The following is a 25,591-nucleotide window of genomic DNA, read 5'->3' on the forward strand; positions in this document are numbered from 1 at the left end:
CGGTGCCCTGGAGCGTGCGTATTTGGTCCCGGATCGCTCCTAGGTTCTGCTGCATCTCCTCGGCCATCAGTGCCCTGGACGCATGAACCTCGTCGTGTATTTCCTTCACCCAATCGAACAGCTCGTTGCGTAGCGTTCGGATCGGGTCCCCTCCGCCGTAGGTGCCGAGCCCCTCGTCTCTGGTTTCTTCCTCCTCTCCTTCCCCTCCGCCTGTGGCGAGGACCCGGTATCGCTGTTCCGCGGCTTCCATGGCTGCCGTGGACTTCCTCGGGCTCCAGGTTCTCGGAGGGAAGGCGTCGACGGAGAAGGGTGCGGGGACCTTAAGTTTTCATCTCGCTCCCGTCACCTTCGGGTCGAGAGGTTCTTCGTCGGGTGGGATGCTGGGCTCTCCGTTGTCTAGAGCCTTTGCCGCCATCGGGCCAGGTTGCCAGTACAGATAAGTCCCAAATAAAGGATTACTGTTATAATGTCAGAACTTGGATGAACTTCAGACGATTCCAATACTTGTTACAAGTTAGGATCTTTATTGAAGAACTACAGTACTAGAGCAACGAAATAACAGTAATGCCAATTCTTGGCAGTTGGTTACATTTTATGCCATCAGTAAAGCACAATAAAACAATCATTCACACGGTCACAGACAAGTGTCTCTTTTCCCAGCCTTCGTTATCAGAAGGGAGGATGCTCCCCTGTTGTGAAGGCCAAACGGCCTGTCTTCAAAGGGCACCTGTGGATGTTAAGCAGAGACTATCTGCCGCCTGCCCTACTGCCCTAAATATTTGGCATAGCACAGGGGCCAGGGTTAATTGCTGTGGTCAGGCACTCTATGTTATTACTAAGTTACAGCATGGAGTCAGTTTGGTCAAGGCAAATAAAGCAAAAGTTACAAGTTCTGACACAAAGGAAACAAACTTTCCATAAATGCTCCTGGTTGTCTTGAGATACTATGCTGTTAGTCTCTGGTGAAACAAAATCTATGTGCAAAATATTCCGCCCTCCCCGCAAGCAGTCTCAGGGCAGATCACAACATAAAAACAGGAGCAAATAAAATCAATATAAATAACAATTTAACATCAATAAAACTGTAAAATTTCTTTAAAACACAGGGGTTCCACCATGGATCCCTCTGAATTCTGAAGTTGGGTCATTAGTATGCCACTTGCTGGTCAATACAATCTTGGCACCCATCAGCAGACAATCTTCTGATTGACTTTGCATTTTTTTTTAAGTATCAGAAAAGATCACTTATGATGATTATTGGGGGAAATTATAGATGATTGGGGAATGCAATGGCAAACCTCCCCATAAAAAGTCTAATGTGAAAACATTGTGAAAGCAACGTCACCCCAGAGTTGGAAAAGACTGGTGCTTGCACAGGGGACCTTTCCTTTCCTTATAGTGGAGGCTTGGACCCTTTTCCCTCAGATGCTCTTGGAATTAAAAAAAAAATTCTTTGTGAATTCTTGTGAGCATAAGGGGAATCTGTTTTTTTTTTTTAAGGTCTCCATTTCCCTTCTGTAATGTTATGCAGAAATGATGGAACACCATAAAGTTTAAAAAAAAAAAGATTTGGCTATCCTAGTAAAAGTATACCCATATTTACTTGGAAGGAAGACAACCCTGAATATAAATCCACCCTCCTAAAAATTATATGTGCACGCACACACAGCTATTGTTGGATTAACTGTAACCTGCATGTGAATGTAAGACACACATCCCTTATGGTATATCTGGGGAAAATCCTACTCTTGCATTTGACTAAAAAAAACTGACAGAAGAAATTTTAAAATTAATAGCAAAGATTGCTTAAAACTTTTTAAATGTCTTGACATATCTTTCTCTTTTTCCTTTGCATCTTTTTTAATATTAAATTTTCAAAACTAATTCTTCTAATGAGCTTCAATTTACACCATTTATGTTATTATAATATAAAGATCTGAGATGGTTGTCGTTTTCTTTTAAATCTATCAGCATAATTTGGAGTGCCATCCTAAACTGAGCTGCATCTTTCTAAATTAATTTAAGTCAATGCAGCTAGAAAGGTGCAATTTTGGTTAGAATAGCATTGCAAGTCATTGGATATGGTTTGCCCTGAGTTCCCATATTATGTGAAACTGGTTGGTTGACAAAAAGGGGTAGGACATTCTTGCAATGGAAATGTTTCTCCCGTTAGAAAGCAAGACTTTGCTGAAAAGGTCTTGCTTTCGAACTGGAGAAACATTACTATTGTATAATTTTAATAATTCAACTGATTATTTTATTTATGATGTATTTGGTTTTTTTTAATTGTTAACAGCTAATTCATGCCTTCACTATTAATACACATTAAGATCGCCCGGTTTAACTTCAAATCCCAGGGAGATTTGAAGGGCATTCTGGGAGGGGCGTGGTTATCTCCAATGTGATTACATCACACAGAGTGATGTCATCACATCCCAATACAGCTCCTGCACCCCCCCACTTTTCTCCAACCATTTAAAGGGAAACTTTACTTTAAATGGCTGGGGGGAAGCAGGGGCAGGAACTGGTGTTATTGCTGTGGGTCTCCTCTTAGATGGGGGAATTATCAGAGGAGACCTTGGCAGAGCGTAGGAGAGATCTTTTACCAATTTATGGAAGTGTAGTTCTGAGAAAGGAGACTCCAGACTAAATATATTTTAAAATGTTTACTCAGAAAAAAATATATAAATAACATCACACATTCAAACAAGGTAAATAATTCATACAACAATCACACAGTTCCTAAGGAAAAATAGAGATGAAATTGACAGGGGTAACACAAGGGTAAAAAATGGACAGGATGATACTTTACCATCTTGAAGACTTCCCAGTAATGATAGATGATAAGGGGAGGGGTGACCAGAGATGACCAGCATCACTAGCCATAATGGGGCCCAATTATGCAATTGGGAATGGCTCAGACAGTGGGGTAGAGATGCTGAACGAAACACACTGAACTGGTGGACCACATGGCCTTATATTACCATCTTTGTGTCTCCAGGCTATAGTCTCAGGTGACTCATGACTAGGGGTCAGGTGACTTATGACTAGAGATCATGTGACTTATGACACTGCATGACACCTGTGCATGTCACTCTTTAGGTCACCAAAAGGGGCAGATAGGAGGAGGTTCCCAGAGGCTTGATGCAATTAGTGGGACTTGATGGGCTTATCTATTAAAAAACTATCTAGCACGAAACAGGGGCACTAGAACAATTCTGTTGCCTTCGTGGATTGTTGGCTGCGTACACTTAAAATATTGGATTTATTTGTACAATAATTATTTTCAATCAGGACTTTCCAAAACAATTGTCATTGATTTGCTGAAGAAGAAGGAACTGGTCTCCTGGTGAATATGTTCCTTGTATGATTCAAAAGACTGATTAATTTCACTTTCTTAAAAATATATGTAGTGTTTGTATAAATTTTGCATTATTGGTTTGATTGTTTATTCGGAGGCTGGTTTTCATGATAGCTTTTTGCTATGGATTCTTCTACCTTATTTTGCTGTGATTCTCTATTTTGGTTACACAAACTTCCAGGCCTAGGTATCTCCTGAAATTACAAATGATCTACAGGCTACAGAAATCAGTTCCTTTGAAAAAATGGCAGCTTTGGAAACTGGCAATATCTCTTGCTGACGTTCTTCCCTCCCCAAGTCCCACCTTTCCTAAACCCAGCCCCAAATATCCAGGACTTTTCCAATTTGTAATTGACAACCTGATCTGAATACAGCACTCTCTGGTATTTGCAACAAATATTTTATAATGTATTTTTAATGCTGGTTAGTAGTTTAGTTCATTCTGATGTAACTATTGTCAATCCAACAGTGAGCTGAATTTCTTTTTTTTCCCTCATAGCCTATTGGTGCTCTTAATCCCAAAAGAGGCGCATTCTTTGCAGAACGTTATGAAACATGGGAAGATGAGCAGGTTCCAAAGTTTCATTATGGTACTCATTACTCAACAGCAAGTTTTACCCTCACTTGGTTGTTAAGAATTGTAAGTATAATCTTTAGAAGCATTTTCTGTTAAATTGTAAGGAAAGCAACAAATAATTAAACTATACATTTAAAACTAAAAGGCACTAGAGCATTTAAAACCAGTAACAAAAAATAAAATTGTTTCCAAACAATAGAACAAATTTTTCATTATGAAAATGAAAAATATTTATTCTTAAAACATGCATTTCAACTAAAACATTTTTCATTTTGTTTAAAACTATATGTTGCATGCATTTTTTTTTTAAAAAAAGAAACATAATCTGATTTGTTCTGGCTGTATTGAATTTTTATTATTGACAAGTTAAAACAAACTCTGGAATTATAATATTAAATAAGATTATCATAACCCCCTTTTCCGTATTATGCAGTAGTATATTTACAGATTACATTGCAATTGGTGAGATTTGATATATTTATGAAACATAATGTTTTCATAAAATAAATTGGAATGATGATTTATCAGATAGAAACTAATTTCTTTGGGAAAGCATTAGCAGCACATCATTAATTAAACCTTGTTAGATTGGTACAAGCAGACATAAATCCTTGAAGTAATTTATGGTACTTAGCTAATTTCAAGCAATTATCCACTAATATGCACTTAAGTGTCCTTTAACTAGGAGGAGGTTTTCAATTGTTCAGGCATTTTTCTTTTCTTAATTATAAGCTACAAGGAGACACAACAAAGAAAAAGTTGCACATATACTTGTTATGTTATATTGAGTACTTTGAATGTTGACTGACATCCAGGATCTAAAGAAAAATGTAACTGTTTTGTACAACTAAGAGGATTTATGTTTACATTTGCTGAACTGCAATTCCCCTTCTTCCATGGCAGCCTTTTATCTTGAAAGACATGGCAAAAAGTGTCTGCTGATGAGAGAGAATACGTGAAATATTTCAAGTTCTTGAGCATGTCTAAAGTAGGTCTTCGGATCTTGGCTGTAGGCTATATTCTTTTACTCAGTTATGGATGTGTATATTCAGTAGTTTCAGTGAGATTAACACATGTGCCGCTGTTCAGCAAGATTATGATCCTAGCTGATTAACCATTGAAATATTAATATATGTACATAACAAGTTTCTTACCTCCCTGATTAGTTCTCATCTCAGTAATACTTCTAATGTAAAAAATTGTCATTGTATTACAAACCGGGAGGAAGGTAGATGGTGGTTTTTTAAAGATGAGCTGTGACATTTATTTATGAGTTCCCATGTAATCTTCCTAACCACATGCTTACTATTTATTAGAGTTGTATTGGAAAGGTTGGTATATTTTGCAATGAATGAAAAAATGAAGGATATTGGAAATGATTTCTGAAATATGATTTTCCCCTACTGATCTATAAACTGAGTTATTTTAGCATATGAAACACCTAATGCCAGAAATAAACCTGGCCATTAGAACTTTAGAAAATGACCAACAAACTTAAATACAGCTAAAAAGAAAATCCTCACTGAAATGCATTTCACAACATATTCCCCTCTATGTTATTTTTCTGTTACTAGGAGCCCTTTACAACATTTTTCTTAAACTTGCAAGGTGGGAAATTTGATCATGCGGATAGAACTTTTTCATCAGTTTCAAGGGCATGGCGTAATTGTCAGCGTGACACCTCTGATGTCAAGGTAAACTTTAGTGAAAGTTGTTAACACAACTTCTGTGAATGTTACAGTATTTCTCATTTTTAAACATTTTTAGACCAATAACTAATGATTTTGAATCTACTAGTATTGTTGTTTTCATATCATACCTGTTGAGAGCTTGCAGAAATACAGAAACGAATAAACAAATATTAGTGTGCAAAACTGCTAAAAAAGTGATAAAAAGGATAAGAGTTACATATGTCTGATTCATAGTTTCAGTTAACATCACTTTGGTGTAACCCAACCATTTGGGCAAAGGAGCATATTGGACTTTTTCTGGCTGTTCATTATGGGGGAGAAAGGATTTAAAAAAAAAAAAACTCGATCAACTTTGATTCTTAGAGGAACCAAAGCTTCTTTCTTTTACCCTCTCTGGAACTGAACAAAGCAGGAGTCAAGTACACCTTTAATACCAACCAATTTTTATTTAGAACGTACGCTTTTGTGTGGTCTTGAGCACACTTCATCAGACTTAAGAGCACATGGAAGCTTACATTCTAAATAAAAATTGGTTGGTCTTAAAGGTGCAACTTGACTCCTGCTTTGTTCAACTGCTTCAGACCAACACGGCTACCCGCTTGGTCCTCTCTGGAATGTTCCTTTTACGAGTTTTAAACAATTTATTGGTAGCATATGGTTACAAAGCTTATCTATTTCTTAATTTTTTCTTTTTTTTTCACATTAACCCATATGACATTTCCATCCCCCCTCCCTCCAATGTTGACTTCCCCGAGGTTATAAGTTCAAATCCATACTAAAGGCACTTCTGATTGCTCAAAGTTCCGTATATATATTCTTACAACTAAAAAAATGTCCAATATTTCTTTACTTTCCAAGTTTTCTCCATATATCCTTTAAATTTTCTCCACTCCCTTTTGAATATCTCTAAATCATAGTCTCTTAGTGTTCTGGTTAATTTGTCCATTTCACACCACGATAAAACTTTCATGGTCCATTCCCATTTCTCTGGTATTTTTTCTTGCTTCCAAAGCTGCGCGTACAAAGTCCTAGCAGCTGATAACAGGTACCAAATTAAAGTCCTGTCTTCTTTTGGGTATTTTTCTAATTGTAATCCAAGTAAAAACGTCTCTGCAATTTTCTTAAAATCATAGCCCAAAATTTTGGTGATTTCTTGTTGTATCATCTTCCAGAATTCTTTCGCTCTTTCACATGTCCACCACATATGGAAGAAAGAACCTTCATGTTTTTTACATTTCCAACATCTATCCGACATTTTCTTACTTATCTTAGCCAATTTTTTCGGAGTCATATACCACCTATACATCATTTTAAAACAGTTCTCCTTAATGCTTTGACAAGTTGATATCTTCATTGAGTTCTTCCAGAGGTGCTCCCATGTTTCCATTTGTATTTCTCTATTCACATTAATTGCCCATTTGACCATTTGAGACTTTACTACTTCTTCTTCTGTAGACCATTTCAATAATAACTTATATACTTTTGATATCAATTTTTCATTGTCACCTAACAGGACTCTTTCCAGTTCTGTTTGTTCTCGTCTAATCCCCTCTGATTTTATGTCATTTTCCATCAAACTTTTAATTTGTTGCATTTGAAACCAATCATAATTGTTATTTAGCTCTTCTGAGGTTTTTAATTCAATTTTGTCTCCTTGAATCTTAAGCAGTTGGTTATATGACATTTCTCTTTTTTCTTCAGAATCAGCTGTTATTTTTATTACTTCTGCTGGCACTATCCATAATGGTTTTCTCTCGTCCCCGTATTTCTTGTATTTTATCCAAGTATTTAGTAATGTATTTCTGACATAGTGGTGAGAGAAAAAACCATCCATTTTATTCTTCCCATAGTACATGTATGCATGCCAGCCGAATCTATTTCCGTGAGCTTCTAACCACAAAGGTTTTTTATCTAACAGCATTATCCAATCTTTTATCCATGTCAAACAAACTGCATCGTGGTATAGTCTTAGATCGGGAAGTTGAAAACCTCCTCTCTCTTTGGCATCCGTTAAGATCTTCATCTTTATCCTTGGTTTCTTTCCGGCCCAAATGAAATCAGAGATTTTCCTTTGCCATTTGTTGAATTGTTTTGCTTCTTTTACAATCGGGATGGTTTGAAACAAATACATTATCCTTGGCAAAATATTCATTTTGATTGCAGCTATCCTGCCCAGTAAGGACAAGTTGAGTTTATTCCATTTCATCAAATCTTTGTCCATCTTACACCACAGTTTTTCATAATTGTTTTTGTATAAATCAATGTTCTTCATTGTTATCTCTATTCCAAGGTACCTAACTTTGGTTGTGACTTCACAACCTGTCACCTTTTGTAGTTCGTTTGTTTTATTTGGTTGCATGTTTTTACAGAGGGATTTCGATTTCTCCTTATTTATGTATAATCCTGCTAGTTCTCCGTATTCTTTTATCTTAGCTAACAGCAGTGGTGACACTTGAACCGGATTCTCCATTATGAACACTATATCATCTGCAAAAGCTTTATATTTATAAGAGAATCTTCTAATTTTTAGACCTTCTATTTTTTCATCTTTTTGAATTTGTTGTAACAAAATTTCAAGAGTCATTATAAACAACAATGGTGATAGCGGGCATCCTTGCCTTGTTCCTTTACTCACTTTCAATTCTTTGGTAAGGTCTGCATTTATACACAATTTTGCATGCTGATCTGTATATATTGCTCTTGTCATTTTTATAAATTGTTCCCCTAAATTAATTTTTTCCATTACCGCAAACATAAAGTCCCAATTTAAGTTGTCGAAGGCTTTCTCTGCGTCAACAAAAAATAAGGCCACTTCTTTTTCCGGGTGCTTTTCATAATATTCCACAACATTAATAACAGCTCTTACATTGTCCCTTATTTGTCTTTTAGGAAGAAATCCCGCTTGGTCTTTGTTTATAAAGTTGGTCAGGTATTGTTTCAGTCGCTCTGCTAAAATTCTTGTATAGATCTTATAGTCATTATTCAACAATGAGATTGGTCTATAATTTTTTACGTTTGTGCTATCTTTATCTTCCTTAGGAATCAGAGAGATTACAGCTTCCCTCCAGGTCTTTGGGATTTTCCCTTCTTCTCTTATCGTGTTTAACAACTTCAACAGTTTGGGTGTTAATTCATCCTTGAGAGATTTGTAAAATTTTGACGTGAATCCATCTGGCCCTGGAGCTTTACCCTCTTGCATTGCTTTTATTGCTGCTTCTATTTCAATTTTCTCTATTGGGTCATTTAATATCTTTTTCATATGTTCCGTCAAAGGTGCCACCTGAATGTTTCGTAGATACTCTTCCACTTTTTCTTTACTTACATTCACACCCTTGAATAAATTTGCATAGTATTTAAAGAATTCTCTTTTAATTCCTTCTTGATCCACTACTGTTTTCCCATTTGCCATGATTTTATTTATAGTCTTATTTTCTTTCCTTTTTTTTAATTGCCAGGCCAGGTATTTACCAGGTTTGTTTGCACTTTCAAACGATTTCTGTTTCAAATTTTTTAAATTCCATTCTAATTCTTTATTCAGCAAATGTTTAACTTGGGATTGTAATATCGTAATTTCTTTTATTAATTTTTTCTTCCCTGGTCTTTTTTTTAAGTCCTTTTCTTTTTTATCTATTTCATTTTGCAGTGCTGACAGCCTTTCTTCTCTTGCTCTTTTGTCTTTATTATTCAATGTAATTAATATACCCCTCATTACTGCTTTATAAGTGTCCCATACTGTTGGATATTCCATATCATCCGTTTCATTTATTTGGAAGAATGCTGCAGTCTCCTTTTCTAAGAATGATACAGTGTCTTTATTTTGTAGTAAATCCTCATTAATTCTCCATCTTCTTGATTTTCTTTGCAATTTTGTTGACCAGCATATTGGATTATGGTCCGCCCAAACCTTTGGAAGAATCTCAATTTTTTTTGTTATGAGGCCCAAGCCTTGGGAACCCCACAACATGTCAATTCTGGAAAAAGAATTATGCCTTGCTGAGAAAAATGTATAGTCTCTTACCTCAGGGTTGAACTTTCTCCAAATGTCTTCTAGATTTTCCTGTTTAATCAACTCAAAGAAAGAATTGGGCAGCTTCCCTTCTTTATCATTCTTCTTTGGACTTGATCTGTCAAGGTTATTTTGTATTGTCCCATTAAAATCGCCCATCATCAATACCTGGTCATAAGTCTCTTCGTCCATTTGTCTATTTATGTCTTTAAAGAATTTGTCTTTCGCTCCATTGGGTGCATAGAGTCCTAGTAGTAACGTTTTTTTCGCCTCTATCGTCACCTCAACAGCAATGTATCTTCCTTCTTTGTCTTTAAAGATTAATTTTGGGTCAAGTTGTTCTTTAATGTAAAAAACCACCCCTCTTTTCTTTTGCTCTGCTAGTGAAAAAAATTCCAACCCCAAATTTCTATTCCACAAAAATTTACTGTCCTTGCGTTGTATATGAACTTCCTGTAAACAAATTATATTACATTTTTGCTTTTTAATCCAATGAAATGTTCTCCTTCTTTTCTGTGGTGAATTTAGTCCATTTATATTCCAAGATAGTAATTTGTACTCCATTATGATGTTGGTTCTTTATTTTCTTCAAAAAAGCTATGCATCTCTTGTTCGCTTCTTATTGTAATCCTTTTGCCATTTTGTTCAAATCCAAGACCCTCTGGTATTATCCATCTATATCTTGTGCCCTCTGCACGCAACTGATCGGTTAGCTTCTTGTACTTTTTCCTATCGCTGATCACTTCTCTTGGTAGCTCTTTCATTATTTTAACTCTGCTCCCTTCTATTGCCCAGGCTTTTTGGTACCCTTTCCTCAAAATTTTCTCTGCCACTTCTTTTGATCTTAATCTTATGACGATGTCTCTTGGCAGACCTTTATTTTTCGCATAAACTGAGTTGACTCTGTAGGCACCCTCCAACATACTCTTAAATCTGTCAGGGTCTTCTTCTATGTACTCAGTGATGATATCCACCATATAGCCTTTTAAGTCTGTGTCTTCTTTTTCAGGTACCCCTCTTAGACGCACTTGTGACTCCAGCAACTTACAGTCGTGTATTATGACCTTTTCTTGAATTTTTAGCAAGGCAGAGGCCTGTGTATCCACTTTCATCTCTACCTCTTTCACTTTATTTTGAGTCTCTTCCTTAAAATTCTCTATCTCCTTCTTAAGGTCTCCAACTTCTTTTTTAATATCTTTTTTTATTGCCAAATGCAATTTGTCCATAGCTTTTAACATTTTTGCCTCCAGAGCGTCAAATTGAGCCTGCATCTTGTCAAATGATTGGGCTCTTGCACGTGTTGTTCTTTCTACTGACATATAAAAAATCACCAAACCTTAAAAAAATCCCCACATAAAATTTAGCATCCAATCCAATAGCTTAGAGCCAGTTCTTTCAGATGAGACTAGTTTCGTTTTTCTCCCTTCTTCCTGAGCAAAGATATTGAATTTTAACAATTTTGACAGTTTTTCTCCCTTTTAAAATGGCAATCGTTATTTCTCTATGGTACAGTTCCAGCCTAGAGAGGTCTCTCTTCGTCTTTCTTGATCTGAGTCTTGGACTCAATTCCTTCCTAGTTCAAAGGTCGGATGTCACAGCTCTTGTTGTCCTTATAGGCTCTGATTTATTGTCCAGCCCCTTTTAGTTTCACTTCCTGTCACAGCTTAGACTGATCTCGTGTCTAATCTCGCAGTTTTTTGAGCTGCATGAAGAAACCACAACCACAAAAATTCACAACAATATGTCCTTTCTCCAAAATATCTTTGAAGGCAATTGTTTTTACGGCGTTCAGTTTTCCCAAGCTGAATTCTTTTCCTGCTGTGCCCCCACTCAGCTCAGTTCATTCTAGGTTCTGCAGTTTATGGGCATATATACACGGCAACTCTCTTTTCTTTCTTCTGCGTCACCAGCCTCCCATTGCCAACTTTCACTCTTATCTTGAAAGGTTTTTTTTTTTTTTTTTGCTGTTGTTCACATCCAAAGCCACAGAGCTCAGCTTAACAAGGTAAAAGTTTTTTTTCATTCAATTATGCTTTGCCTTCGTCTGTTATTAATCCACTCAGTGTTTAAACTATATTCAAAGTCTCTCAGAGTGAAGATAAGAATGATGAGTCTACCTTTTAGATGTTCTCAACTCCCCCGGCTGCTATTTTCTTGCAATTAAAATCAGTCCTTCTAGCGTGCTTGGATTCCGACAGCCTTAAGTGACCGAAGTCACTTTAGAGTCACTGCAGACGATGGTTGACATTCCATTGCCGGACATCAAGAAATGAAGGAGTCAGTTCCCTGACTGCTCCAGTTCGATATCAACAGCATTAAAGGAAGATAAGTCGTCTTGGGTTAACCCTTGCCTAGGGTTAATGAGCATAGACCTTATCAGGGGTCTTTAATACCCTGAACAGTGACAATAAAATCCCCCTCTGTTAGGGAGCTGCAGACTGTCTTCCAGCCAAACAGGAAGTCCTGGAATGTTCCTTTTACTAGGTGGTATCTCTCTCTCAATGACACTTGGCTGATTCATGTTGTGTGTTTGGTTTAATCATTTGCCAATTTAGTGGAATAATTTGTATGCATTTTCATCAACGTTTGGAATGAAGTACCAGTGCTGATACTGCTAAATAGTGAGTTAAGAGAGTGCAGGCTGCTCCCTGTGGGGCATCTCTGTGATACTGAAGATGACAAGAAAGCTGATTTTGCTAGCAGAGGAATGTACAACCAGTTGTGGATGGTTCAGTCCTCCACAGTCCTCTATAGGAATTGCCAGAAACTCTTTATGAGAGTGAAATTGGTGATTCGGGGCAAGAACATCAGAACAATTAAAATTGTACCAGATCACTGGTTATCTAGGCCTTTCTGCTTGTACCTTTATATAGGTTGGTGTTATTGGTTGTCCTCAAGATTTATCATTTATTCTACAGGCTGTGTGTTTTTAATAAAGCTGTGGTCGCTTTAATCCCAAATTGTTGTATCTGCTTTTTATTGTTTGCCCTTATAGCCTGTATTTGTAAGACTTGGATTTATCAGAATGGTTAATAATTATTGAGCTTACCTACAAAGTGATGTCAAATATTCTTTGCTTTAAATCCTTGAGCAACAAACAATCCTGGAAGATAATTTTGTTATAGCACAAAGGAATTGTTCTGTTTGGACTTAATTCTTAATTTATCAATTGAACCTTTAAAAAGAATCTTTACAAATAGTATGGTCTCTGGGGACTGTAAAGATGACAGAGTGTTTCAGATTCGTGGCGTATGACACAGATAATTTTAGTAATTCACTTGGGCTTGTTTCAGCTCTTATCAAAATCTCTTGAGATCTGACCTTTCTAGATTGTAGCAAAATTTAGATGGAGCCAGGAAAGGAGCTCCTTAAAAGTAGCAAAGAGTTTTTCTTAAGAAGTTCACTAACATTGCATTCTACAGTGGAAGGACTTGCTGAAGAACAGAGTGATCTTGAAATGTGTTAACATTTATAATAATGTTTAAAGTGTGTACCTGCTGAGATTTTTTTCTCCTGTCTAATTTCCTCCTCCCAGCCTCTTTTTTTTGGCTAAAGATAGATGATAGTACCAATATTCAATGATCCTATAAATAATATTGTTTTTATTGTAGTTATATGGGATGGTCATGAACTAGGAAAATGGAGGTTCATGGCAGTTCATGGATCTTCATGAACTTCTGCATTTCCCAAATAGATTAAGGTTTGTGGAGTCATAAGGGGAGCATTTTAAAATGCCTCTCCCTCCCTCCCCAAGTCATGTTGCAGCTGTGGCACACTTCAAGGATTGAAGGAAAGCCAAGTTGCCTTCCCATCACTTGTGGAGGAGTGCTGCCGAGGCAGCACAACTCCTGAGAGGAAACCAGGGGTGGGGGTAAATACCTTGCCTTGCCAGTCGCACTGCGGTGGAGTTACGCTTCTAGGAAGGAGGGGAAAGCAATTTGTGAAAGGAAGTGAATGAAAGGAAGGCAATTCCACTCTCTACATTGGACAAACAGGCCAGTCCTTAATCGACATAAGCCTGGCATCAGAAACTACAACATTCAAAAGCCAGTGGGGAAACATTTTAACTTTCCAGGACATTGCTGACCTAAAAGTATCAGTTATCTTGCAAAATTCCAAAGGAAGATTAGAAGGAGGTACTACTGAATTGCAATCTGGTAATGACGCTCAAGACAAGACATCCATCTGGACTGTATCGGGACCTAGGTTCCTGTCTCATTACCAATGCTGATTTCTTCATGTCTCCTACCTGTCTGCAAATCACATCTTATCCAATCTCATCTTCTATTTTGATTTGCCTTCTAATGTAATTTGGCATCTGAAATCATTCCACTTTCCAAGGACTGATGAATTCAAATTCTACCTGTATCTGAAGAAGTAAGCAGTGACTCATGAAAGCTCATACCTACCACAAATTTTGTTAGTTTTTAAGGTGCTACTCTTTTCTACTGCTACAGACAGACTAATATGACTACCTATCTTGATCTCTTTCCAATTAAAGAATAAGTACCTAAAAAGGCAGATGGGGAGGTGAACTTATGTTGATATATCAAAGAAAGATAGGGAAGATATAGTTGTAGATTGTCTTGAATTAGCACAAGTCATTATTGCTCTATTTAAATATTTGAAAGGCTGTCATTTAGAGGAGGGCAAGGAGCTGTTCCACTTGGCAGCTGAGGATGGGAAATGAAGCAATGGGTTCAAATTACAAGCAGAAAAGTACCGTCTGGATATTAGGAAAAAGAAAGATAGGGAAAATATAGTTGTAGATTGTCTTGAATTAGCACAAGTCATTATTGCTCTATTTAAATATTTGAAAGGCTGTCATTTAGAGAAGGGCAAGGAGCTGTTCCACTTGGCAGCTGAGGATGGGACCCGAAGCAATGGGCTCAGATTACAAGCAGAAAAGTACCAGCTGGATATTAGGGAAATTTTTTTTTACAGCCAGAGTAGTTCAGAGGTGGAACCAGCTGCCTAGGAAGGTAGTGAACTCCCCTTCATTGGCAGTTTCAAAACGCAGATATGCTTAGGCTGATCCTGCATGGAGCAGGGGTTTGGACTAGATGGTGTGTATGGCCCCTTCCAACTCTATGATTCTAAGTCCATAATATTAACAGAACCAAGTAAATTATTCCCAGATAACTGAGAGGAAGAATGGTAGTTTAATTGTTGCACTATGATATGCTACATTATATTTTTGTGACGCTGTTACAGAAGTCATGATTGAATCTAAACATGTGATTTGTGATGCTGAGTTCCTCCTAACCTTGATTCTGAATGGTTTTTTCTGATAATCTTTTCTGCTGTGAGCTTGCAGCAACATCCAGATGGAAAAAGGAAAAATGTCGTTCCCAATGTTTTCCTAGCATCAAAGTATGCTGCTGCTCATGATCTCAGCTGTGCCAGGATTTCTAAGAATCAGACATTCTTTCCTATCCAGTGCTAACTGCAACAGAGCTGCAGCCAGGATTTTTTGTTTAGTGGGGCACATAGCTAGGATTTTCCATTTCCAAAACCTGCCATTTTAGTCATTCTGAAGTTTTAGATGTTATATATTTAAATTGATCTTTTATTGTTTTTATTGTTGATTGTTTTTATAGTGTAACCTGCCCTGAGCCTGTCCTACGGGAAGGGTGGGCTAAAAATCAAATTAAAAAATAGTGGGGGCCAGAGAAAGAGATAGAGGAGAAAGTGGAAAGAAAGCAATTTTAATTTTAAATGCATTCTCCAAGGCCCCCCCCCCCCACTCCCATGCCCCCAGCTTGGCATGGAGAAAGGATTTAAAGAGCCAAATGCCTTCTCCCAGCTTGTTTTCTTCCTTGGTCTCACCTCCACACACTGAGCTCCTGGCTTCAAGATTAGCCTGTGGCAGGAAGGTGTCTCCTCCCCCCCATTACAGGCAGACCCTGCTTGGAAGCTTCTCTTGCCAGATGGTTTAAACTACTGGGCAAGAGAAGTTGACTTACATGGAGCGGAAAAATCTCTCCCCATCATGCACAAACCCCACTTGGAGGCTTATCTTGCCCAGCAGTTTGGAATTGGAAGTGGGGAGTAAGTAGTGGGGCCGGGACCCTGGCCTTGACCTTGAAGTGGTGGGGCCCGGATCCAGGGGCCCCACCAAAGCTATCCCCAGTGATGGAACCAGTTTGGTGTAGTGGTTAAGTATGTGGACTTTTATCTGGGAGAACCGGGTTTGATTCCCCACCCCTCCACTTGCAGCTGTTGGAATGGCCTTGGGTCAGCCATAGCTCTCACAGAGTTGTCCTTGAAAGAGCAGCTTCTGGGAGAACTCTCTCAGCCCTACCTACCTCACAGGGTGTCTGTTGTAGGGGAAGAAGATAAAGGAGATTGTAAACCGCTCTGACATCAGAGAGAAGGGTGGAGTATAAATCTACGGTCTTCTTCTCACCAAAGAATGTAAGCTTTTGGTCTTAATGAGGACTTCCTCTCCATCTCCTTGTTTTGCTAAGGTCAATTTGGGAAAAGAAGAACTAGAAGCAGAGGCAGGTGGGTGTTAGGATTCTCCTGTCCCTCAGTCCCCATTTCCCACCACCGGTCCAAGTGATGATGGCAGCATTTTTTTAAAAATGGCCATAGGGGCCATTGTGTGGTGTCACTTCTGAGGAAAACCTGGAAATGATGATAGCCCCTCTATAGGAATTGCCAGAATGTCTGTGGCAATTCCTAGAGAGATGAGACATCGCTTCCAAGTTTTACACAAGCGTCTTCATACCATTGTTGATTGCTGCCCCCCAGTGTCCCTTCCCCCCCGTGTCTCATGCTGGGGCCATGCTGCGTCTGGCAACCCTAGGGGTCTGGGAGCATAGAACTGAGTTCATTTGGGATAGCACTCAAATACTGAAGAAGTCTGGTTCTGATTTGTAATGGATACAGAGAGGCTTCATCCACTGAACTGCACAGTTCCCTCATTCCATTTTGATGCAATACCTATTTACTATTGCTGTTTGTGATTCCACTTTGATAAACACCACAGTGATTTTATTATATGTATGAAAATCTTCGTATAAAATGATAGTTTTCAAGCTTCTAATTTCACCTAAATTCAGTCAATTCTTATACAACAACTTTTATAAGAGAGCATGACTATCTTTATTTGCTATATGATCCATCAGATGAAAATTATCCGTAGTAAAAGTCAAATTGTAGTTAACTGTGTCAAAGTTCACATCTGTCTAATATTTTAAAGGTATTTTTGGAAGGTAAAAAATGCTCTACATTGTACATAACTATGGAGTAAAAACATATGTTTGACTGAGCAGCAAAAAAGAAAAAAAAGTTACCACTTACCTGATCATAAAATAAGGATAAGAGAGGAATCTGCAGTTTGAACATTCTGCCATCCTGTTAACAAACTATTAATTGCATTATTTAAGCCATATAGGCAAAAAGAAACATGCAAAGCATCATCATTTAAAAACTAAATTTTCAATTCAAGAAAAGGTTATACTGTAGTTCTGGGTTAGATGTGGCCTTGACCACATCTCAGGGGTTGCATTGCAGAATGACAAGGACTGGTTGTGACCACGTATATGCTCTAAATTTGTTTCCTCTAGCATGATACCAAATGACACAAATTGCTTCCAAATCTAGCCCATGAGATTCTAAAGGTATGGAATGTCCCAGCCAGATTTTAGGACATCCCTGCTCTGAAGAATCTATTCAGGAGTTCTCTCTAAATACTCCTTGTATTGTCCTTTTTCCTCCATTTCCAATATAAACTGTGGAGTAGTATGACTTAAATGATCTGGCATTTATTTCCTAAATTGGGATACTGTCCCATTTTATGTTATGCACCTAGGATAAGAAATTAAATTGGCAAATAATTGCCTCATATTGACATAAATACCATCACCAGTGGTCTGACCTAGCCTCAGATCGCAAAGCATGGAGGCACACCATCCACCAGGCTGTCTCTTCCTTTGAGAACGCACGCATAGCTGGTCTTGAGGACAAAAGGAGATTGAGGAAGAATTGCACTGCTACAGCACCAACCCCAAATCAGACTTTTCCCAGCAGCCACTGTGGCCAGATCTGCCTGTCCCGCATTGGTCTTGTCAGCCACCAGCGAGCCTGCAGCAGACGTGGACTACTGCACCCTTCTTAAATCTTCGTTCGCGAAGTCAAGCCGAGAGAGAAAGAGAGAGATTGACATAAATGATAACGATTATGAGAATGATCCAGCCAAAGTAAAGCATTTCAGAGTTCCACTCACTTCAGTGGAAGAATGAATTATATGTTGAAACTTTATTCATTAAAATGAATGAGAATTGAAAATATCAAACTTTGACTGCATTATGCCTTGTATAAATAATTTTCCTTGGCATGCACAGCTTTGCAGTACAAAAATATACAGACAAGTTAAGGCAACAGGACTGAAGGCAGGGGGATGGGGAAGAGATCACACTATAATGAAGGTAAGCTTAAATGCTGATTCAGTGACTAACTACATGCCTTTGAAATGCTTAGTTCTGTTACATCCTGGAAAACTTTGCTGGTCTTTCAGATGCACTTGGACTTGCATTTTCTATTTCTTTGTTAATTGAACTCCTGTTGTGAGAGCATCCTTTTGCTGCCACCCACCTTTATTGTGCATGCACAATAAAACCTTTTTGTAATTTGTTAAGGACATGCTGAGAAAAATAACATGTATGTTTTAGTGGAAATGTAAGGAGTAGCTTTGCTTTGAGGCGAGTGTGTAAGACTGGAAGGAGATGCTGCTGTGGAAAATAAAATTGGCAATTGGGCTAAATAGAAAAAGATACTTTCTGAGCCTTTGACTGGAGTGGGTGAAAATACCACAATAATAGGAAGCACAATAGGAAACAACTAGTTAAAAAATGTTTCCTCATGCAAGATCTTAATAGTTTTTTAATGGTAGTGACCAGGCAAAAGCCTCCCATTCTCAATAGAGCAACACAAAGATGCAAAAATTGTTGTTGTTGTTGTTGTTGTTATTAGTAGTAGTAGCAGTAGCAGCACCACCATCACTAACACAACCACAACTGCCGCCACCAGTGTGTTGCAGAGGTTAGAGTGCTGCAATAGGATCTGGGAGACCCAGGGTTGAATCTTCAACTCTGCCATGGAAGTTATCTCGTACTGCTGACACACTTATCTCACATCATTGTTGTGAGGATAAAATGATGAAAGTGTAAGTGTTGTAAGACATTTTGGGTTCCTACTGGGGAAGAAAAGTGGGGTATAAACAAAGTAAATTAATGCTTAGCAGAAGATCACTTTGTTTATGCATTTGCAAGTAAATTAATGCTTAGCAGAAGATCACTTGCAAATGCATTAATGTAAAAGTGCCCAGATTAATAATAATAATAATAATAATAATAATAAGTTTTTATTTATACCCTGCCCTCCCCGCCGAGGCAGGCTCAGGGCAGCTTATACTGGTTTATACTGTGGCACAGAGTGGTAAGCTGCAGTACAGCAGTCCAACTCTGCTCATGACCTGAGTTTGATCCCGGCGGAAGCTGGATTCAGGTAGCTGGCCCGTGGTTGGCTCAGCCTTCCATCCTTCCAAGGGCAGTAAAATAAGTACCCAGCTTGCTGGGGGTAAAGTATAAATGACTGGGGAAGGCAATAGCAAACCACCCCATAAAAAGTCTGCCATGAAAAGGTTGTGAAAGCAACATCACCCCAGAGTCGCAAATGACTAGTACTTGCACAGGGGATTACCTTTTCTTTTAATTATTTGCTAACATCACAACAGAAATATGACCTGTTTTCTGGAATTTTTCTGGTTTTTCACTGAAACCCTTGTTTAGGATCCAGAACTTCTTTTTTACCAGTGGAAACAAACTTTAAAATTCAGTCAAAGAATCTTCTTCTGGCTTTCTGGATCTCACCCTGCATCTATGGCAAATTATGTTACTATTTGCTCTCTTAGGCCAGATATTTTATCTACATCTTAACGTTATCATTTAGATTTGACTCTGACTTCCAGATTCTCACCTGTTGTTTTGGTTCTTTTATTTATCTTTGAGAAGCTTTAGACTGTCTCAAATGAAGATCAGAGGACAGAAGAAAAACCATAGGCTATCCATTGAGACAGAGACTAAAAAATCATCTGTTACATGAATGCTCAGTCCTGGACTGCACAAAATCATGAGGCAGATGCAGTGTCTCTGATAATATATACTGCCATTGATAGTTATGGCTACATAGGGATCCAAGAAGAAGGAAAACAGATGAGTTCGAGAAAGGCCAGACAGGACTATAGTAATAAAATAATAAAGTATTGGCACTGTATGTTTAAGTGTTCATACATTACATTAAAGATCTATACAATGACCCTAAAGTAACCTTTGCAGAATTGAAATTTAAACTAGGAACTTCTCTGGTGGTGCAATGCTGAACATTCTTCTATGACCACTAATTTCAGTTTGTGACTGTTTAGGATTGTACTGTTGGACAAGGATACTAGCTATGAAACCTTTTAAATAGTTTAAATGCCATTTTTCTGTGCATTTGCCTTAGAAGTAACTGAGGTAACTGTAGCAATTTAAATAAATAGTTTGTTTATTTGTTTTATATCCCGCCCTCCCTGCCAAAACAGGGTCAGGGTGGCTCACAGACACAATAGGATTGTCATGAGCCCTGATGAGGGGGAGCTGGAAGGGTTAACAGACCTGGAAGAGTTGCCAGCCAGTTCCTCAGCTGAACAAACAGTGGCTGGCTTATCAATCACTCGCCAGGCACCAGTGTCAGCTGTTGACGATCAATCTCCTCCAAGCTCTCTTCCTCCCGTCTCAAGAGTTTGAAGCAGGTTCCGGAAAGAATTTTCAGAGCAAAGACATGAGGCACGCCGATGCTTCAGATCTCTCAGCCGTGAGTTCTAGCAGAGTCACTGCCACCCAGGGAGCAGGCTGATTGAGGCTCCTATATAGCTCCCACCCAGGACCTGGTAACCTTGTGGAAGCAACAAGTCTATTCTCTGGCTTGCATCCACGTTCCTTCCTGATTCCTGATCCTGACCTGCTTGATTTCCTTGGCACCCTGACCTTTTGGCTTTTGGACATTGACTTCTGATTCCAGTTTGTGATTCTGCATTGGTGACTTGGCTCCTGCTTGACTTCCTGGACTTTGACCTTGGACTGGCTTTGGACTCCTGCCTGCCTGCACCCTGAGAATGTGACAGATTGCTTCCACCACACACACTCACTCCACAAGATGAATGAGGAGGCAAGCGGAGGCTCTGCGCAGCTAGCAGCCTTGCTTACTCAGGTACAGCACCTCACACAGATGGTGGCTCACTTGCAACAGCAGCAGCAAGCCACTGTCGCCCCCCCCCCCCCAAGTGCCCAGAGTTTCCCCCAGAGAAGTTCGCTGGGAAGGTGGAGGAGTTTCCTGCATTCCTGACACAGTGTAAACTGTATATTGAATTACATGCCAGAGACATCCCCAACAACAAGACCAAGGTATGCTTCATTGTCATTCTCTTAAAGGGGCAGGCAGCTAAATGGGCTACGCCCTTGCTTCTAGCCCCATCACCCCTGTTGACTGACTACCAGGGCTTTCTGGACCATGTGGCGGTGGCTTTTGCTAACCCCCAGCAAGCAGCCACCGCCAATCAGAAGATTCGGACCCTGAAGCAGGGTAGAGACTCAGTTTCCCAGTACTCCACCGTGTTCAAACTTCTGGCCCAATACCAGGCCTGGAATGAGGCTGCTCTCATGGACCAGTATATGGAGGGGCTGGCTGACGAAGTCCTTGATGAGCTGGCACGAGCAGACTGACCGACCATGTTGCAAGTCCTAATCACACTGTCTCTGCATCGATGGCTACCTGGAAAGCTGCCAACAAGCGCGAAGCAGTGCCCGTCCCCCTCAGCTGCCGCCACCACCACCAGTAAAAGACCAGCCCCAAGTCTGAGTGCACCCTCCGACTTGGGGCATCTAGCCATGTTCCCTGAACCCTACCGCCCAGCACGCAGCGCACGTCCTCCAGGTCCTGCAAAGCCTGCGCGAGCATGATCTCTACACCAGGCTAGAGAAATGTTCCTTCGACTTAACAGCAGTCGAGTTCCTTGCCCACATTGTCTCACCCATCGTCTCACTCAGATGGACCCAAACAAAGTCAAGGCGGACCTGACCTGGCAGACGCCACGGAACTGCAAGGATGTACAGCATTTGCTTGGCTTTTCCAATTATTACCGCCAGTTCATCCCTGCCTATGCCGATGTAACCACGCCTCTGACCCATCTCCTCCGGCCCAAAGAGCCATTTAATTGGACTCCAGAGGCAGATCATGCCTTCACCACCTTGAAAACCTGCCTCACCACTGAGCCGCTCCTGCGTTACCCAGACCCGCAGCTGCCGTTCACGGTAGAGACCGACGCCTCCAGCATGGCCCTTGGCGCAGTGTTATCCTATTGGGAGGACCCCTCCCAGCCGCTCCAACCCTGCGCATATTACTTGCGGCAGAGCGCAACTACACCATCTGGGAGCGGGAACTCCTGGCCATCAAGACCGCCTTTGAGGTTTGGAGGCATCACCTTGAAGGGGCCCGCTACCCTATCCAGGTCCTGACTGACCACCGGACCTTGGAGCATCTACAGACTGCTCAACGCCTCACCCAGCGTCAGATCTGGTGGTCCCTCTTGTTTTCCTGGTTTTACTTCCAGATTACCTTCATCCCGCAGAACCAGAACTGGAAAGCGAACACCCTCTCCTGAAAACCAGAGTATGCTGCACCTCTAATGGAGGAGACCCCAACTGAGCTCATCCTTGCACCCTTGGTCTTTGCTGCCACCACGACTCACTTGACCTTGACTGCAGACATCCAGGCCAGCCAGGCCCAAGACCCCTGGGCTCAGCAACGCCTCCTGGTAGTGCAAGACAGCCCGACCGGGGACCTCTCTACCTGCCAAGGTCTACTCCTGCACCGTGGGCGCCTATACGTGCCTCTGGGGCTCCTCCAGGCCGATGTGCTCTGCCTGACCCATGGCTCCCCTCCCACGGGGCACTTCGGCCAACTCAAGACCCCGCACCTGCTCACATGAGAGTTCAGGTGGCCTTGTGTCCGTACCAACATGGCCACTGTGTCGGTTCCTGTGAGGTCTGCTGGTGGTCCAAGGATGTATCAGCCAAGCCCCCAGGGCTTTTTCATCCCCTACCCATGCCTGCAGGACCCTGGGACACCATCTCCCTGGTCTTTACCACTGAGCTCCCCAGGTCCAAGGGGCACACTTGCACCCTGGTGATTGGGGACCTCTTCACCAAGATGGCTCACTTTGTTCCATGTCCCAAACCGCCCACGGCTCCTGAAACATCCCAGCTCTACCTCCAGCACGTCTTTCGTCTGCACGGGCTCCTGGCACACTTGATCTCAGACCGAGGCCCCCAGTTCACCTCCCAATTCTGGCATGCCCTGCACTCCAGCTTAGGCACCCAGGTTCATTTGTTCTCAGCTTACCACCCCAAACAGATGGGCAGACTGAATGCACCAACGCCACGCTGGAACAATACCTGCATTGTTACACCAGCTACCAGCAGGGTGACTGGGTCGGCTTGCTACCCCTGGCTAAGTTTGCCTACAACAACGCTGTACATGTGTCCACACAACAGACCCCGTTTGCAGCCATTTATGGGTACCACCCTTACTTCTTCCCCGCAGTCCTGCCCCCCACAGTAGTCCCTGCTGCTGATGCGCAACTGCAGGAACTCTGAGCTCTCCAGGACTTGCTCCGAGAGCAGCTTCAACAGGCTAAAGAGGCCTACAAGACAGCCGCTGACCGAAAGCGACAGGTGGGGCCCCCACTGAAGCCCAGGGACCACGTCTGGCTCTCCACCTGTTACCTGCGTTGATCTGGCCAGTCTCACAAGCTGGACCCTTGCTTTGCGGGGCCTTACCTGATCACGGACAAAATCAACCCCACTGCTTTCCAGCTACAGCTTCCGTCCACCTTCTGCATCCACTCAATCTTCCACCGGTCCCTCCTTGTTCCTGCTACACCACTGGATCCCATCTGACCGCAGCCTCCAGCGCCGCCTCCACCTGTCCTGGTCAATGACAAGGAGGAATACGAGGTCCACCAGCTCCTGGATTCCCGAATCCACCGCGGGGACCTCCAGTACCTTGTGGACTGGGAAGGCTATGGCCCCAAGGACCGTTCATGGGAACACGCGGACAACCTACATGCCCCTGACCTCGTGAAGGAGTTCCACACGGACTACCCTGACCGGCCTGGCCCGTCTGTGGGGGGGGGGGTCCTGTGGAGGGGGATAGTGTCATGAGCCCTGATGACTAGGAGCTGGGAGGGTTAGACCTAGAAGAGTTGCCAGCCAGTTCCTCAGCTGAACAAACAGCAGCTGGCCCATCAATCACTCTCCAGGCACCGGTGTCAGCTGTTGACGATCAATCTCCTCCAAGCTCTCTTCCTCCCGTCTCAAGAGTTTGAAGCAGGTTCCGGAAAGAATTTTCAGAGCAAAGACATGAGGTACGCCGATGCTTCAGATCCCTCAGCCCTGAGTTCTAGCAGAGTCACTGCCACCCAGGGAGCAGGCTGATTGAGGCTCCTATATAGCTCCCACCCAGGACCTGGTAACCTTGTGGAAGCAACAAGTCTATTCTCTGGCTTGCATCCACGTTCCTTCCTGATCCTGACCTGCTTGATTTCCTTGGCACCCTGACCTTTTGGCTTTTGGACATTGACTTCTGATTCCAGTTTGTGATTCTGCATTGGTGACTTGGCTCCTGCTTGACTTCCTGGACTTTGAGCTTGGACTGGCTTTGGACTCCTGCCTGCCTGCACCCTGAGAACGTGACAAGGATAACAATAAAAACAGTTAAATTAAACATTAAAATAAGCAATTTAAAACAATTTAAATAATTTGGTGCTAATTCCATATGATTTAGAGTGGCATTGGAATAGGTATTTGCTGTTGCCATTCAACATGCCGCTTATGCATATTTTTAATAAAAACTTCCTGAATACAGATGTATTTTCTATATTTGTTAGCAAATAATAAAATTAATATAATTTCATAGATAAAATCAAAATAAGCTTAAAATAGGCTGTGTACTGAGTTTACGCCTCAAGTTTACAATATTATATTCACTACTAATTGAGCTGAAAATTAAACTGAGAAAAATATGTCTTTCATTGTATATTTAAACTGATCACAAAAATCTTTGTTATTGTGTAATGTGATACACACTCTTATTTATGTAGACAACAGTCTCCAAATTGTTTGCTGCCAGATAATTTTCAGTCATCTTGTATTAAAATATTCTAATTTTGTTTTTAAGGAATTAATGTGACATGTGATATAGTGCTGTACAATGTTTCTCACAAAGGCTGAGGTGATAATAACTTGATTCCTGTGTGATTTTTTTTTCTTGCTTTGCTCTGGCAGCTCTAGGGTGACCCTGTCTATAATCTGATGACCTGCTCTTGCACTCAGCTATTTGGAAGACTGTTCTGGCCATAGTTGACCCTGAGGGTGGTATCTGGAAGACCACTGCTCCATTGACCCATGTCAAGAGTGGATTTAGAATCTGATCTATTGGGCCTCTGATATAGTTGGGCACATAATACATTTTTCTGCTTATTAAATGGCATGCAATTTTTACTTGTTGGAAGAGAAACTTTTGAACCAGTCATTTAGTATAAAATCATTTCCTGAATTAATTCAATATTTAAGGGGGGGGTTGTAATATTTAAGAAATGAACTTTAAAACAAACTGATATTTCCCCACAAAAGTTTTATTGCATTGCTTGGTTACACCATGGTTTTGTAAGATGGAAGTACTTATAATGGTCTATTTATTATAATTAAAATACAAACCATGTGTTAAATATTTTGGGAACATCAAAGCAGAAAAATGCTTATCTAGCCATCCTTTGAATGATACATATTTAACAAAACAAACTAAAAAATTGTTTCAAAATTGTATTAAAAATATGAAATGAACTAAAAAAT

General features: G+C 40.6%; 1 protein-coding gene across 1 annotated transcript in view; it reads left to right on the forward strand.

The window, feature by feature from the left end:
- The window catches only part of LRBA (LPS responsive beige-like anchor protein), a 630,809-nt gene that overhangs the window by 474,445 nt on the left and 130,773 nt on the right, over positions 1–25,591 (forward strand). The window contains exons 45-46 of the mRNA XM_060246657.1: positions 3,861–4,001; positions 5,513–5,632. Of these exons, the coding sequence (XP_060102640.1) occupies positions 3,861–4,001; positions 5,513–5,632 (261 nt within the window). The remainder of the gene's footprint in view (positions 1–3,860; positions 4,002–5,512; positions 5,633–25,591) is intronic.

The sequence above is a fragment of the Heteronotia binoei genome, chromosome 9, assembly GCF_032191835.1.
Source record: "Heteronotia binoei isolate CCM8104 ecotype False Entrance Well chromosome 9, APGP_CSIRO_Hbin_v1, whole genome shotgun sequence".
Lineage (NCBI taxonomy): Eukaryota > Metazoa > Chordata > Lepidosauria > Squamata > Gekkonidae > Heteronotia > Heteronotia binoei.